Source organism: Terrapene carolina, unplaced genomic scaffold (assembly GCF_002925995.2).
Source record: "Terrapene carolina triunguis isolate 2854851 unplaced genomic scaffold, T_m_triunguis-2.0 Scaffold42, whole genome shotgun sequence".
In the NCBI taxonomy this organism is placed as follows: Eukaryota; Metazoa; Chordata; order Testudines; family Emydidae; genus Terrapene; species Terrapene triunguis.
This window is the reverse complement of record NW_020664393.1, coordinates 69,393,474-69,407,476: the sequence shown is the minus strand read 5'-3', so window position 1 is coordinate 69,407,476 and position 14,003 is coordinate 69,393,474. Positions and strand designations below refer to the sequence as shown.

Below are 14,003 nucleotides of genomic sequence, written 5' to 3'. Positions count from 1 at the left end.
TAAAATATACCATTTTCTTCTGGTCTCTAACAGCACAATGGTTTTTACCTGTTTTGCTTTACTGGATTCATTTTTGGAAAGGGAATGTTCTTCAAAGATATTTTTGCAGAGTTGAACTAGACTGACTGTTTGTGAAGTTGACAAAGGATCCCACACATGCTCTACAAAGCCTGAAAAAACATTATTTCAGAAATGATGTACAAGTAGTTACTTGCTTGTTTTAAAATGTCACTCTAAACAGGAGATAAACTTAATTTGCATACAAGTGTCCACCACGCAAAAGATAACAATGTTACTTCATTCTTCATCTTTACAATAAGCATAAGCAGATTTTTTCATTAGATGCTCTCGTGCTTTGTAATACATAAGCAAACCCAGTCTTTCTACCTGTCTAATGCCACATTTCTTCCTCCTTTATAGTCTGTTTCCATGACAGCAACATCTTTCTAATGGTTCTCTTATGTATCATCTGTTGTCCTCCTCTTTTCTATCTTCCATCAGGTGGTATACAATCAAAGGCTTATCTAAGAATAGAGTTTTTTGACATCCATATGACACACTCAGACCAGCCTTCTTTCTCAAATCATTGTCTCTACAGTCTGCTGAGCAGTCTTCTGTAATACATTAGCGTTGGTTAGTTTACCCCAGTGGTTTTCAAACTTTTGTATTACTGACCCCTTTCACACAGCAAGCCTCTGAGTGAGACCTCCCCTTCTAAATTAAAAAGATTTTTTTTATATTTAAACACCATTATAAATGATGGAGGTGAAGTGGGTTTAGGGTGGAGGCTGACACCTTGCTTGTGACCCCCACATAATAACCTTGTGACCCCCTGAGGGGTCACGACTCCAAGTTTGAGAACTCCTGGTTTATCCCATCGGCGGACACTAAGTATTCTTTGCAAGCATCTCTGATAGAATGCATTAAGTTTCCTGTTGTTGGTTTCTAGCATTTGCCAAGTTTCAGAAGCATATAACAATGTGGATATTACAATGGCATTGTATAACTTTATCTTGGTTCTTGCATGAATCTCCTTATTTTTCCAGATATTTGCCAGTCTTGAAAAGGTTCCACTTGCTTCCCAATTCTTGCTTCTACCTCCTTACAGAGCTGGCCATCAGCAATCATTGTGCTTCCAAGATATACCAACTAGTTATCCATGCTGTAGCTTCACTATTGATCACATATGCATTATCATTGCTTTCAATGATCATGACGTTCTTGTTCTTTTGGTCAATTCTTAATCCTACTTTGGCAGCCTCACATTTGACATTGGTCGTGATCTTTTTCAGAGCATCATCGTGTGTGTCCAATAGAACAATGTCATCTGCACAGTCGATCTTGAGGTTTTCTTTTACTTCATATAATTGCTGTATCTTCCTTTGATGTTGCTTTTCGCATCAAGTAATTATCACGATTTTCAGATCACACCTTCTCCCAAACTATATTACAAAGTTTATGTATTTCACGAACTACACCTCCTCCCCAGCTTTAAGCATTTCAGCAGTGATTTTATCTTGACCAGGCACTTTCACATTTTTTAGCTGCTTAACTGCCTCCTCTATTTCTGCTTCTGAAATTTCTAGCAGTGAGATATTTAATTCTTCACCTTTGTCACATCCATCCATTAGAATTGTTGGCTGTGGTTGGTTGAGTACTTCCTTAAAATGTTCTCACCATCGTTCTGTTTCCACTGTTAACTATCTTCCATCTTTCACATTTACAATAACACTGTGACTCTGGAACCATGATAATTGCTTATACATACAGACCAGTTTCTCAGTTTCGTCTCTCACTGATGTACCTTCAGCTTCTCTAACATTTTTGTCAAGCCATTCTCTTACCTTTTCATCACAACTTCTTTACTTATCTTTCTCTACATACGCCCATTGCAGTGTGCATTGTTTTTCACGTGTCACCTGTGCTTGCCTCTTTTTAAAGGTTTTCTTTCTTCAATCAATTTCCATGTGCCTGAATGTATCCACTCTTCTTTCCTTGATCTCCTTGGAGCAAATGAAGTTGTGGAAGCTTCCTGACAGACATTTCTAAAGTGAGCCCATTGTTACTCTATATCATCATTTATTACCCACAGCTCTTGGAATCTGCTTGAGAGCTAGATTTTAAAATCCCTCCTGATTCCCAGGTCGGATAGTTCCTTCACACTGAATTCCATCTCTCTTTTCTGATTAGCTTGTCTTTTTAGCTTTATTCTAACTGTTCCAGTGACAAGATAGTGGTCATTTCCTACATCAGTACTTGTAAGAGATTATGTATCCAGCACTTATCTTCTCCACCATCTGCTGATGACAATGTGATTCAATTGTTTCTTGATAATTCCACCATTTGACATCCATATTAGTTTTTGTTTCCTAGATGAGGGAAAAGTGTCCCTCTAATGTACAAGTTATACATACTACACAGCTTAGTAAATCACCATTGTCCGCCCACCCCTCACTTCTGTATTTACTCATGCAATGCTCATATCTGAGGTTGTTGGGTTCGTGTCATCCATAACGAGAATGACATCATAAGTGTGGACCTGGTTTAATACATCCTTCAACTTACTATGCAATGCATCTTTTACTTGTTCATCATGTTCATTGGTAGGTGTATTAACACCGGATGATAGTTACTTTAGCATGATTTGTAACCAAACATGCTCTTATAAGTCGTAAGTTAACTTGTCCCCATTCCTGTAGAGCTTATGTTGCTTTTCTGTAGAGGAATACTCCAACTCCCTCTACGAGAGTATCATTTTGCTTTCCTGAATAGGGTGCTGTGATACCATCTGAATGGAGTTCTTCCACCTCCAGTCCATCTCATTTCACTCATTCCAAGAATACTAATCTTGAATTCGGTCATTTCTCCAACTACTTGACTCAGTCACCCACATGGTTCTCACATTCTAGCACCCGATTCTAGTTTTAGTTTTAGAACATAAGAATGGCCATACTGGGTGAGGCCAATGGTCCATCTAACCCAATATCTTGTCTTCCGACAGTAGCCAATGGCAGGCGCTGTGAGGATCTCTGGTTTCAGGCAATGAATTCCCTCGTGGGTTTGGTCCAACCCCTTCATACCTCCATTCAAACTTATCTGTTGTAGACTCTGATTTCAAGAGGCTAATTGAGACAGAGAGGCTGGTCAATTGAGACATTCTTTTTATCAAGGTTGTTTCCATAACTGGGACTTAAAAATAAATAAATACAAGGACAGAAAGTTGGTCTGACTCACAACCATAGATCCATGGCTCCTCATTCAATATATATTTGGAGCAACCTATATTATGCCTGACATTCCCTCATCCACCACATGAGGGATGCTCTGTGTAGCTTCGGATGCCCCAGACAGCAGAAATGTCCTTAGTAGTAATTCATTCTTTATGTAGACTAGTAATTACATACAAATCTTTATATACCCATACACATAATGGAGCTACTTGTCTGAAGAATCGGTATATTCAGTGAATATAAAGTACATTTTGCAAGTGAGTTCTGCTAATTTTGCATATACTTATACATTAATAGGTCTACTTCAAAAATGTACATTTATTTCCCTGTATGGTTCTGACAGACAAATACTTCCTTCACAGTTACGTACATGGTACCTAGATGCTATGATGAGGGGCCATAAGAAGCATATAGACAAACCAAGAATACATTGTGAAATCAATGTCATTTATGATTAATTCAAGAGGTGATCTGCAGTAACATACAACTTTCTACTGACTTTAGGAGTCAAATTTAAATAATTCAGAATACCTTATTTATTTATAGATGTAATAGACCCTTACCAAATATTATGTAAAAAATATGAAGGGTCTCAAGAACTAGCTGCTTAAATTAGAAGAGGAAAATATTTGATATAGCACTTCATTTTAACTTAGCTACGGAAGGCAGTGAGAATAAAACATACAAAAATGGTTCTAGAAAGCAGTCATATCTGCTTAGATTGATTAGGCTCCCTATTTGATATCAAACTGCCTGCTTTTATGAACAGTGTAACACAACATCCTTGGGTGAGTCACTGGTGGCAGGAAGGGACATCCAAATCTTAAAGCATAAGCCTTTACCTTCCTGAACTAAGAGACCCAAGTTGGTTAGCCAGAGCTTTAGTAGGCTCATCAACCTCCATCTGTGGCCCAGTCACCACCAGAAAGTGACAGAGTGCCACACTAAATGTGTGTGGGTTACAATAGCTATGATGTTTGTTTTCATATGGAAAACCCCTTTTCCTTTCCACTCTTCTCCAAGAAATCTACTGTTTGAATGACAAGCTCCCTACTTATAGTGTGCTTGACACCACAGCCCCTTGGCCTCATCCTGAAGAGCTATATAACAGCTTATGTGCTGCAACAAGGAATCTAGCTTTACCATTGTTAGTAACTAAATAATATTGGTTAAATTGAACAAGGCTAAAATTTTAATTGTCTAACTATAGTTAATGCTATTGAGGCAGTCTTAACATACCTGTAATTTTAGGAAGAATAGTTTTCTCGGTGATTGTAGGCAAAATTGTTTGATCAGGGTCATCATTTCTCTTGGATTGTGGCATATTTTTGGCATCGCTAAATTCTTCTATCGCTCTGAACCAGGGCATCTCATTCAGATCTATGGAATTCTGCTTAAGAAAAATAATCAATGAGAGGCATCAGGCCACTGAGGACTCACACAAGATATTTTTGTCAAAGTATTTTCACTAATGGATTTCCCAATGACAATTCTCTCCCAGGACAACAGGCAAAATACAAAAAATGATCTTTCACTTTATGAAGGAAAGCCAAGAACTATCTGAACAACTGAGTAAGACCAAAAAGATAGATCAAAAAGATGCTGGCTGCAAAGGCAGAAAGTGCAATGGCTAAGCAAGAAGACTAGGAAGAAAATTAGGATTAAAACGTTGAATTCTTTGTAGATCACAATGCCTGTTATCATCTAAGTCTGGCTTCCTGTATACCGAGGGCATAGAACTTTTCCAAAAATAATTGCTAGGGCATATCTTTTAGGAAAACATCCAATCTTGATTTTAAAACTGCCAGTGATAGGGACCCCTTGGTAAATTGTTCCAATGGTTAATTACTCTCACTGTTAAAAATTACCTCATTTGAATTTGTCTAGCTTCAACTTCCAGCCATTGGATTGTGCTATACCTTTCTCTACTAAATTGAAGAGCCCATTATCAAATATTTGTTTTGCATGTAGATATTTACAGACTGTAACCAACTCACCCCTTAACCTTTTCTTTGTTAAGCTAAATAAATTGAGATCCTTGAGCCTATCACTATAAGGCATGTCTTGAACCCTCTCCAGTTTATCAACATCCTTCTTGAAATGTGGGCACCAACACTGGATACAGTATTCCAGCAATGGTCGCACCAGTGCCAAATACGGAGGTAAAATAACCACTCTGCTCCCGCTCAAGATTCCCCTTGATACACTTAAGTATTGCATTAGCCCTTTTGGCCACAGCATTGCATTGGGAGCTCATGTTCAGCTGATTATCCACCATGACTCCCCAATTTTTTTTCAGAGTGTCTGCTTCCCACGATAGAGTCCCCCATCCTGTAAGTATTATTTTATTTTTATTTCCAGGTTTTTGATAATGTCAAATAGTGTAGGGCCCAGAAGTGATCCCTACTGCACCCCACTAAAAACACACCTGCTTGATGATTTCCCATTTGCAATTACATTTTGAGATCTATTAGTTTTTAATCGATGTAATGTGTATAATCTTAATTTTATACTGTTCTTGTTTTGCACTCAAAAATGTCATGTGATAACAAGTCACACACTTTACAGAAGTCTAAGTATATTACAACAACACTATTACCTTTATCAATCAAATCTGTGATCTTATTTTAAAAAAAATCAGATTAGTTTGATAGGATAAAATGGGTCTCAAGGAGTTCTATGGGAGTTAGGTCTTTTTTGAAAATCCCTGCCAGACTTTTCAAATATGAGGGTAACACAATACATCTTTACTGATTTTTTAACGTACCCATTGTAAGGCATCTGGGGGCATGACAGAGAAAGCATTACAGTACCATTCCACACCTTTAACTCTATTTTATTATAACAACATATACCAAAATGATTCACACTCAAACCATATTTAACCTAACTCTTGCACTGTTCATTGACACCTGTAAACTCATGTTCTGGCAGACCTCCAGAGACAAAAAATTCCAGTTGGAAACCCTTCATCACAAACACTCAGATTCCAGTCGCCAGGTACAAGTCTGTTGAACTGCCATTAGATGCATTGCACTCCACAGATAACAGCTATTGAAAGTGATGCCTAGGGATAAAGACAGGTCCCTAAGATAATGAGGCCCCTTATAACATAGGGCTTTACAGACTAGAACTAACCCTGAATTGCACAGAGAAGCAGATGGAATGCTAGCGCAGTATGTGTATAATAAAGTACAGTGTGCCAATTGATAAAGTGAAAAAATTTACTAGTGAACATACCTCAAGAGGATTCCAGCCTATTAACTGAATTCTGATTAATGGGCTTAAAAGTTTAGGCAGGCATAAACTAATGTAAGCATCATAATAAGAGTCAGGAAACTTCTGTCTCCATTGATGAAATTTCAACAGGATATTCCCGATGTTGCAAAAATCTGCATGCACATCTTCACAGATTTTCTTACTCGCCTGTAAGATGTCATCTGTGGATAAAATATATTTGTATATAGAGAAATATTACTAAAAATATTTATGGCTGCACAAACTAAAACAGAATATGCATAGACAGCACACATGGAGGATGTATCCATGTGATAAACTGCTTTTTTCATGAACCTTTGACACTTCCTCTTCTCTGTCTCTGATAGAATTTATTCTAATATTCCAACTCCCTGAGAAGCTTCTAACAGTTGATCTTTATTTTTAAATTCTCCCCCCAAAAGATATGGACCTCCTCCACCACTCAAAAAAAAAAATTATATTGGCACAAAACTCAGGACAGACAAGGTTCAGTCTTGAAGTAGCAGCAGGTTTAAATGATCAATATCTTGCAAGCTCTATCCCAAAAAGCAATAGGGAGATAGAGCTACAGATATTCAGTGCAGGATTTGCTTCTAATCTTAGAAGGAATCAAAATTTCAGACTTTAAAACCACGATGTGATTATCCATTGGAAACTATTTTAGAAGCACTGTAAGTAAGTTACTTATATTTTTCCTCTCCCTCTGAACTCTGTGCATCTATACTCAAGGTGATTAGAGAAGCCTGCTTTTAACCATAGGAAAAAAAAACAAAAAATAGTCTCTAAAGAGCTGAAAAAAATTTCTTTAAAAATAAGCGGCATACAAAATACATGGTAGTGTGGCATCAGGTTTTGTCAGAATTCTTTGGGGGATAACCTGTATAATTCACTTATGGCTTCACTGTGTGCAAGTCATGTGGCCATCCCAAAAACTCATGCTAACAAAACCAATATACCACAGCACACCATTATGTGTTCTCCATATTCCCACTAACAAAAAAAATTATTAACTTAAGAATCAAAGTTGCTCCAGTGTATTTCCTCACTATAAGTGCATAGTTTTCAATTCAGGTGTAGTCTTTTTTTTTTTTCAAAAGCAACTTATCTTTATCTTAGAAATATGGAAGGACTTTGTTCATTACAAGGCAGTCATTGACCTTTGTTTTTCTGGAAATCAGTCATCTCTGCTGCAGACAGCTCATCATCACTGGACATGCCCTCATGGTGATCAGATTTCCCAAAACTCTCTCTTGCTTGCCTTCTGCATGTCCTATATTTTGTAATGAACTCACATTAGAGACCCTTCAGCAAATCTATATCTAAGAGAGAAAACTTTTATGAAGGCAGATTATTTTACAATAAAAGTGAAGAGAGAAAAGAGTATGCAAAAGGAAATATAATCAGCACTGACCAACAGAGCAAAAACAGCTATTTTGTAATAAAGTAGAGCTAAAAGGAAGTGGAAAACTTGTGTAAAATGGTTTTGGAAACTGGGATTAAAAATATCAGAACACTTATCATTGGGGATGTGTGTGCCCAGTAGGACCTTAACCTTTCCTCCATTAGTTTCTACCCCCATTTCAGTCCCAGCTTTCCCGACATCTCCCACCCCACCTTCAATATTGAACTTCAGGTTCAGTTCTCTCTGTGCTGGACCATGATACAGTATTTCTTTTAATTGAGAGCTCTGGTGCATAATGAGGTCTGGCACCATAAATCGCAGAGCCCATAAGACCTAGAATTGGAGCACCCAAGACTTCATTGTGCAACAGACCACGTAAAAATTCAGAGATGTAGTTGAGTTCCAATTTAACTATAAACATAGAAAGGGGTCACATGAGGCTGCAGATTCCAGAACCCATATATCTGCTTCTGGAAAATGCTCAGTTGTTTACATGAAAATAAATCTTTTACATCAATGTAATACTTTTACTTCTCACTTAACTGTTCTAAATATTTAGTACAGTAAGAAGCTTAATTTAGGTATTTTTCATCTATTTTAATTCCAAAGACAATGCCTCTTCAATGTGCACTAGACTCAATTCATTACCTTATTTTATTGCACTTCAGTATAAAACAAATTTCTTTTGCTCATTTTACATGCTTTCAAATACTTGCTAATAATTTATTGTTTTTTAAACAGAAAGATCTTCTACAATGATAGTAGTCTAGGATCTAACATTAGATCAAGAAAATTTCTTATGAGCTGAGGGGAAAAGCTACTGATTGAACGAGATGATTTAACAGGTCATTTTCATCTCCAGTTTGTGTGATTCTGTGATCCTCAACCTATTGGTATCATGGTGCTTTTTGACAGCATTTTGGTTGCCCACACAATGATCTAAAGTTTGTTTCTACACAAGTTCACAACACTGATAATGAATAGTAGCTTTTCCCATCATCTCACAAGAAATTTTCTTAATACCAATGCATTAGGTTCTCTGGTGAGAACAAAACCATTGATGCTCAGATCCCAAGCAACATGAGAGTGAAGATCATTAAGAAGTAACGTGAAAGTGTACTCCAAATAGTCCCATTCTAAGTTTTGGAAGGCAAATTAGTTAGTATTCCTTTTGGTAATAAATTAGACAGAATCCAAGAAAAATGTTAAATAAAAGCTTCCCGGTTAGAAATCCTGCATATTTACATTCACCACTGCATGAAAAATAGAACGTTACTCTAACAATATGTGATCATCAAAGTTATATGGATTTATGTTTTATAATTACCTTCGAGCCACACACTCTTCCAGGAGCTGCTTTGTTTTTTCATCATCTTCCAAGCTGTCATCAGTTGACTTGCCATTCTTTCCTATGAATAGAAATAGTTGTATAACAACATCCGCTAGTTTGAAATTTCCATTTTCTTGAATACAAAATATTTTTGTCCATACTCATTTTTTCCCCTCTACAGTTTATTATTTTAGAAATGGCATGAAAACACTTTATCAGTAACCTCTGCAATGTTAAAGCAGAATAATATTACACTTGTATGGACTGTGTAACAATCGGATATGCCAGTTTCTTGATATAACACAGTATGAGGTCAGAGTGTGAGTGATGAAGTTATTGCTTTTTGGTATCTGTTGGAGATGGAACTGAATGTCTTATGGAACACACTATTGACAGTGCTGAAGGTGACAATGAATGCTAGAGACTTCTCTCAGTTTGTAAGTCAAAACTGAAACTAGGCAACAATTTTATTCCAATTCAAGAAGTTATTCTAACCTTAAGTATTATGAATAATTACTATCTGGTTTGGAACCTAGATCTAGTGATAAAGAACAGCACCAGACTAGTCCTCCACTAGTGCTGCCTTCTGTTGCTGTTGAGTGGTCACTGTGTCTGTGTCCACCAATATCAATTGTTCCTTTTCTCATCTCCTTTTAAGCTAGTAGAGAATAGCCTGATTGGGCTGGAAAGCATCTTACACTTGGGCTACTCACTTGTATCTTGATCTGCATACACACACACACACACACACACACACTCACTCTTCCCTCCCCTCAACTTCTGTTGAGGAAGTGCAAAAGCTTCAGTTGCTGAAAATTTATTTTTAAAAAGTCATACTAACTTGATAGCAGCTGAACATAAGCAGATTCATTTTTCAGATCCTCTTGCCTACGTTTCAAGAGAGTTATGGCTTGTTGTTGAAGTAGCATCTGCATAGCTGACTCCAGTTCATTAATATGAAGTAGCTGAAATATATTCAATAGATATTACATTTTCAGTTAACTGCTAGAATTACAAAAGAAAAGCTGAAAGCAAAAATGTGCAAAAGCCGAAGTAGTTTCCCCAATTATTTTTATACGTAACAATGATGAATAACTATATACATTATTTTTTCCAGTTTGAGTAATAAGTTCCTATTCCTTGTGATTAGACCTTTCAGGCTCAGTTCATGATAAGCTGAGAAGTACCAGCTATTGAGATGTGTGAAGGAATAAACAGAATACTTAGAATGGCAGGTAATGTGTTCAGTTTGCAAGTAAAAAGATGCTTTTTTCTAACTGCTGCCCTTACAAGCTCAATAGGGACTCTGGTAATCAAGCTGCTGTCTTCCATGCATTTCACACATCATTACCAGTAATAAAATTTCAGTAGGACAAAATTTCACCCTCAGTTATACCTGTATTACACCTCACTGTCTTCAAATTAGGCTATCAGACACCTTTGCAATCTCAATGCCTCCAGTAGGCTTACACGGGAGTAACTGCCTGGAACTTAGTAAGCAATTTTGTTCATGATGAACAAGATGGAATAGATACCAAATTAATCTTAGCTATGTTGGGCTTTGCAGGGATAGAAGGAATAAAAGCAGTAAAATCTTATTTTTGTCATTTAAGTAAACATGACGACTTAGAACATCCATCCACCAGGAACTAAGGTGAAGTAAGGTTCCATTAACACAGTCACTTTTCAGGGTAAAAATTATACAGAACATGGATACCCCTATTTGAATCACCCCTACTAGAGACCTTGAAATCCATTGGCTTTCACAAATCCATCCTAGCATGTTTAAAAAAGTGTGGCTCACCTGGTTCATTTCAGGTGAGCTTTACAGGCCCAAGTTACACGCTGAGCTAATTAAAAATCATCAGTGGTCTAAAGTAACTCAGCTGTTCCAGTACTAGGAAGATAGAGAATTATCCTCCGATCAAGAGAAATTAGAGAATTCTCTCATCCAAAAGGTTTCAGCAAAACTGTTGTTGGAGCTTTTAATTCACATGGCCTCACTTTCCTTTTACAGTTTACTTCATCATTTGAAATAAAGTTGTGAAATGGACAAATATTTTTTTTTTTTTTTGACATTTAAGATTTTGGACTGAATACCATGCTCATTTTAATGAGCAACCAGCAGTTATTCTCCCTCTTTCTGATATTTAAATAGAGGTTTCAAAGGTAGCACCTAAGCTCTAAATACAGTAATGCAGACCACATAGCCGTATCCACCCAAGACACAATGGCAGTGTATTCTTTGCCTCACCCAGATTGTAAGAAGCTTTGCTTGCCATCCCCCTCCTTTTAAATGCACATGGTGGTTATGATGGGAAGGCTACAGCAAATAGGTGTGCTTCAGCTAGTTAGATATACCACAGACAGGTGGTGTAAAAGAATTCCCCCCCAGTTCTGCTAATCCATCTCAATCTAAACTTGAAACCCTCACCCCCTCCATTCTATAATATTGAGTACATTCCTATGGAAGTTTTAAGATGCACACAACTGAGATTTAGGTGAGACCTTCAACTTAATTTTCAATTTTTACCTAAAACGGCATGATCTATAACTCTAATGTGTGTGTCCACATATCCTTATTCTAGTCCAATATTTTTATTTTGAAAAAATCTGGTTATTGGCAGAACAATACAAGATCTAAAATTATACTCAAGCCATCTGTCAAATACCAAAACTGCCCAATATAGTGATGACACAGGAAGAGAATATTTAAAAGGGTTAAAAAAAAAAAAAAAAAGTAGTTTTAGGGTATTATGTTAACAGCAAATTCCCTCTGACAATACTTGGATTTTACAATCACCACCGTAGTTTTACTATTCCCCCCACAAAGAAGACGAATTGAAATAAGAAAATTAAGTATTTTCTTTAGTCTCGTTAAACAATCTTAAGCATTACATAAAAGATAGCCTTTTGACAGAATTGCTTTTAAATTTATGATGTCCCTTTAATATTGTTTCCCCATACTTGGTGGAAACAAAATGTTAACTTCTAGAGGAAGGTGACTATTCTATTGGCTGAATATCACAAACCTCATCTCATCCCCTTAAAAAAAAAAGTTGGTACCTTTTCATTCAAACAGTCTATAAGGCTTTCCATGTAAGTTTTCATAGCCCTGTAGAATTTGTAATTCAGAGCTGCATTTGAAGACCTTTCTAACTCCTGGATGGTACTCTTTGAGCTTTCAATGTCCTGTGTATACTTTTCGTGCTCCCTCTGGTGAGCACGATGAAGGTCCTGTAATGATGTTATTCTGAAAAAACCCAAACATTTGTAAACAACTTAACAAAAACTGCTTGCAAACAACTTAAGCCACCTTAAGTTTTTTTCAATCATTTTGTCATATTGCCTCTGTATAAATCCATGGTATGCCCATATCTTGAATACTGCGTGCAGATGTGGTCGCCCCATCTCAAAAAAGATATATTGGAATTAGAAAGGTTCAGCAAAGGGCAACAAAAATTATTAGGGGTATGGAATGGCTGCCATATGAGGAGAGATTAATAAGACTGGGACTTTTCAGCTTGGAAAAGAGACAACTAAGTGGGGACATGACTGAGGTCTATAAAATCATGACTGGTGTGGAGAAAGTACACTTCTACCTGGATATAACGTGACCTGATATAACACGAATTCAGATATAACGCGGTAAAGCAGTGCTCCAGGGGGGTGGGGCTGCGCACTCCGGTGGATCAAAGCAAGTTCAATATAACGCGGTTTCACCTATAATGCAGTAAGATTTTTTGGCTCCCGAGGACAGCGTTATAGCGAGGTAGAGGTGTATATAAGGAAGTGCTATTTACTCCTTCTCATAACACAAGAACTAAGGGTCACCAAATGAAATTAATAGGCAGCAGGTTTAAAACAAACAAAAGGAAGTATTTCTTCACACAATGCACGGTCAATCTGTGGAACTCTTTGCCAGAGAATGTTGTGAAGGCCAGGCCTATAACAGGGTTCAAAAAAGAACTAGATAAGTTCATGGAGGATAGGTCCATCAATGACTATTAACCAGGATGGGCAGGGATGGTGTCCCTATCCTCTGTTTGCCAGAAACTGGGAATGGGCGATGGGATGGACCACTTGATGATTACCTGTTCTGTTCATTCCCTCTGGGGCACCTAGCATTGGCCACTGTCAGAAGACAGGATACTGGGCTAGATGAACCTTTGGTCTGACACAGTATGGACGTTCTTATGTTCGTAAGTCTGATTTCACTGAGGGAAAATGTTCATCTGAGTGACTGCTCTGTGAGCAGTTCAGCAGAACTCTAGAATATTCTCTTCCTGTGTCATCACTATACTGGGCATTGGCCACAGTCAGAAGACAGGATACTGGGCTAAATGGATCTTTGGTCTGACCCAGTATGGCCGCTCCTATGTTCTTATGCAGCAAGCCTAGTTCTAGGTTAGTAATAATAGTACTTACTTCCATTACCCCCACTCAATTTAAAAAAGTCTACTAAGAATTAATCATGCCAGCATTTCCCCATGTGTGGGGTGTGGACTGGCCTTTCCACTGTTCTCCAATCTCAGCTTTCATTTACATGGGTGGTAGATTAGATGCTAATGATGATACTTCAACATCAACACTGTTGACTATTTCACTGTTCATCTGGTCATGTAAGAAAGGAGAGGCCTGATATCCTAAAAAACTGCACAATCCGCTCTGAGTGCCTGCCCATTTTGGACAGACTTTTAGCACTGCAAGGCAGGATTGAATGTGGGCTGCAGTTTGTCTCATTTTCCTGAAGTGGGATTCAGCTTCCAACTTTGAAAAACTA

At 37.5% G+C, this 14,003-nt stretch overlaps 1 protein-coding gene across 1 annotated transcript in view; it reads right to left on the bottom strand.

Annotated features, from left to right (window-relative positions):
- The window catches only part of GCFC2 (GC-rich sequence DNA-binding factor 2), a 57,056-nt gene that overhangs the window by 9,670 nt on the left and 33,383 nt on the right, over nucleotides 1-14,003 (bottom strand). Inside the window, exons 7-13 of the mRNA XM_029911882.1 lie at nucleotides 12,287-12,473; nucleotides 10,062-10,185; nucleotides 9,218-9,299; nucleotides 7,646-7,758; nucleotides 6,471-6,670; nucleotides 4,470-4,620; nucleotides 49-170 (exon numbers count right to left, since the gene is read on the bottom strand). Of these exons, the coding sequence (XP_029767742.1) occupies nucleotides 49-170; nucleotides 4,470-4,620; nucleotides 6,471-6,670; nucleotides 7,646-7,758; nucleotides 9,218-9,299; nucleotides 10,062-10,185; nucleotides 12,287-12,473 (979 nt within the window). The remainder of the gene's footprint in view (nucleotides 1-48; nucleotides 171-4,469; nucleotides 4,621-6,470; nucleotides 6,671-7,645; nucleotides 7,759-9,217; nucleotides 9,300-10,061; nucleotides 10,186-12,286; nucleotides 12,474-14,003) is intronic.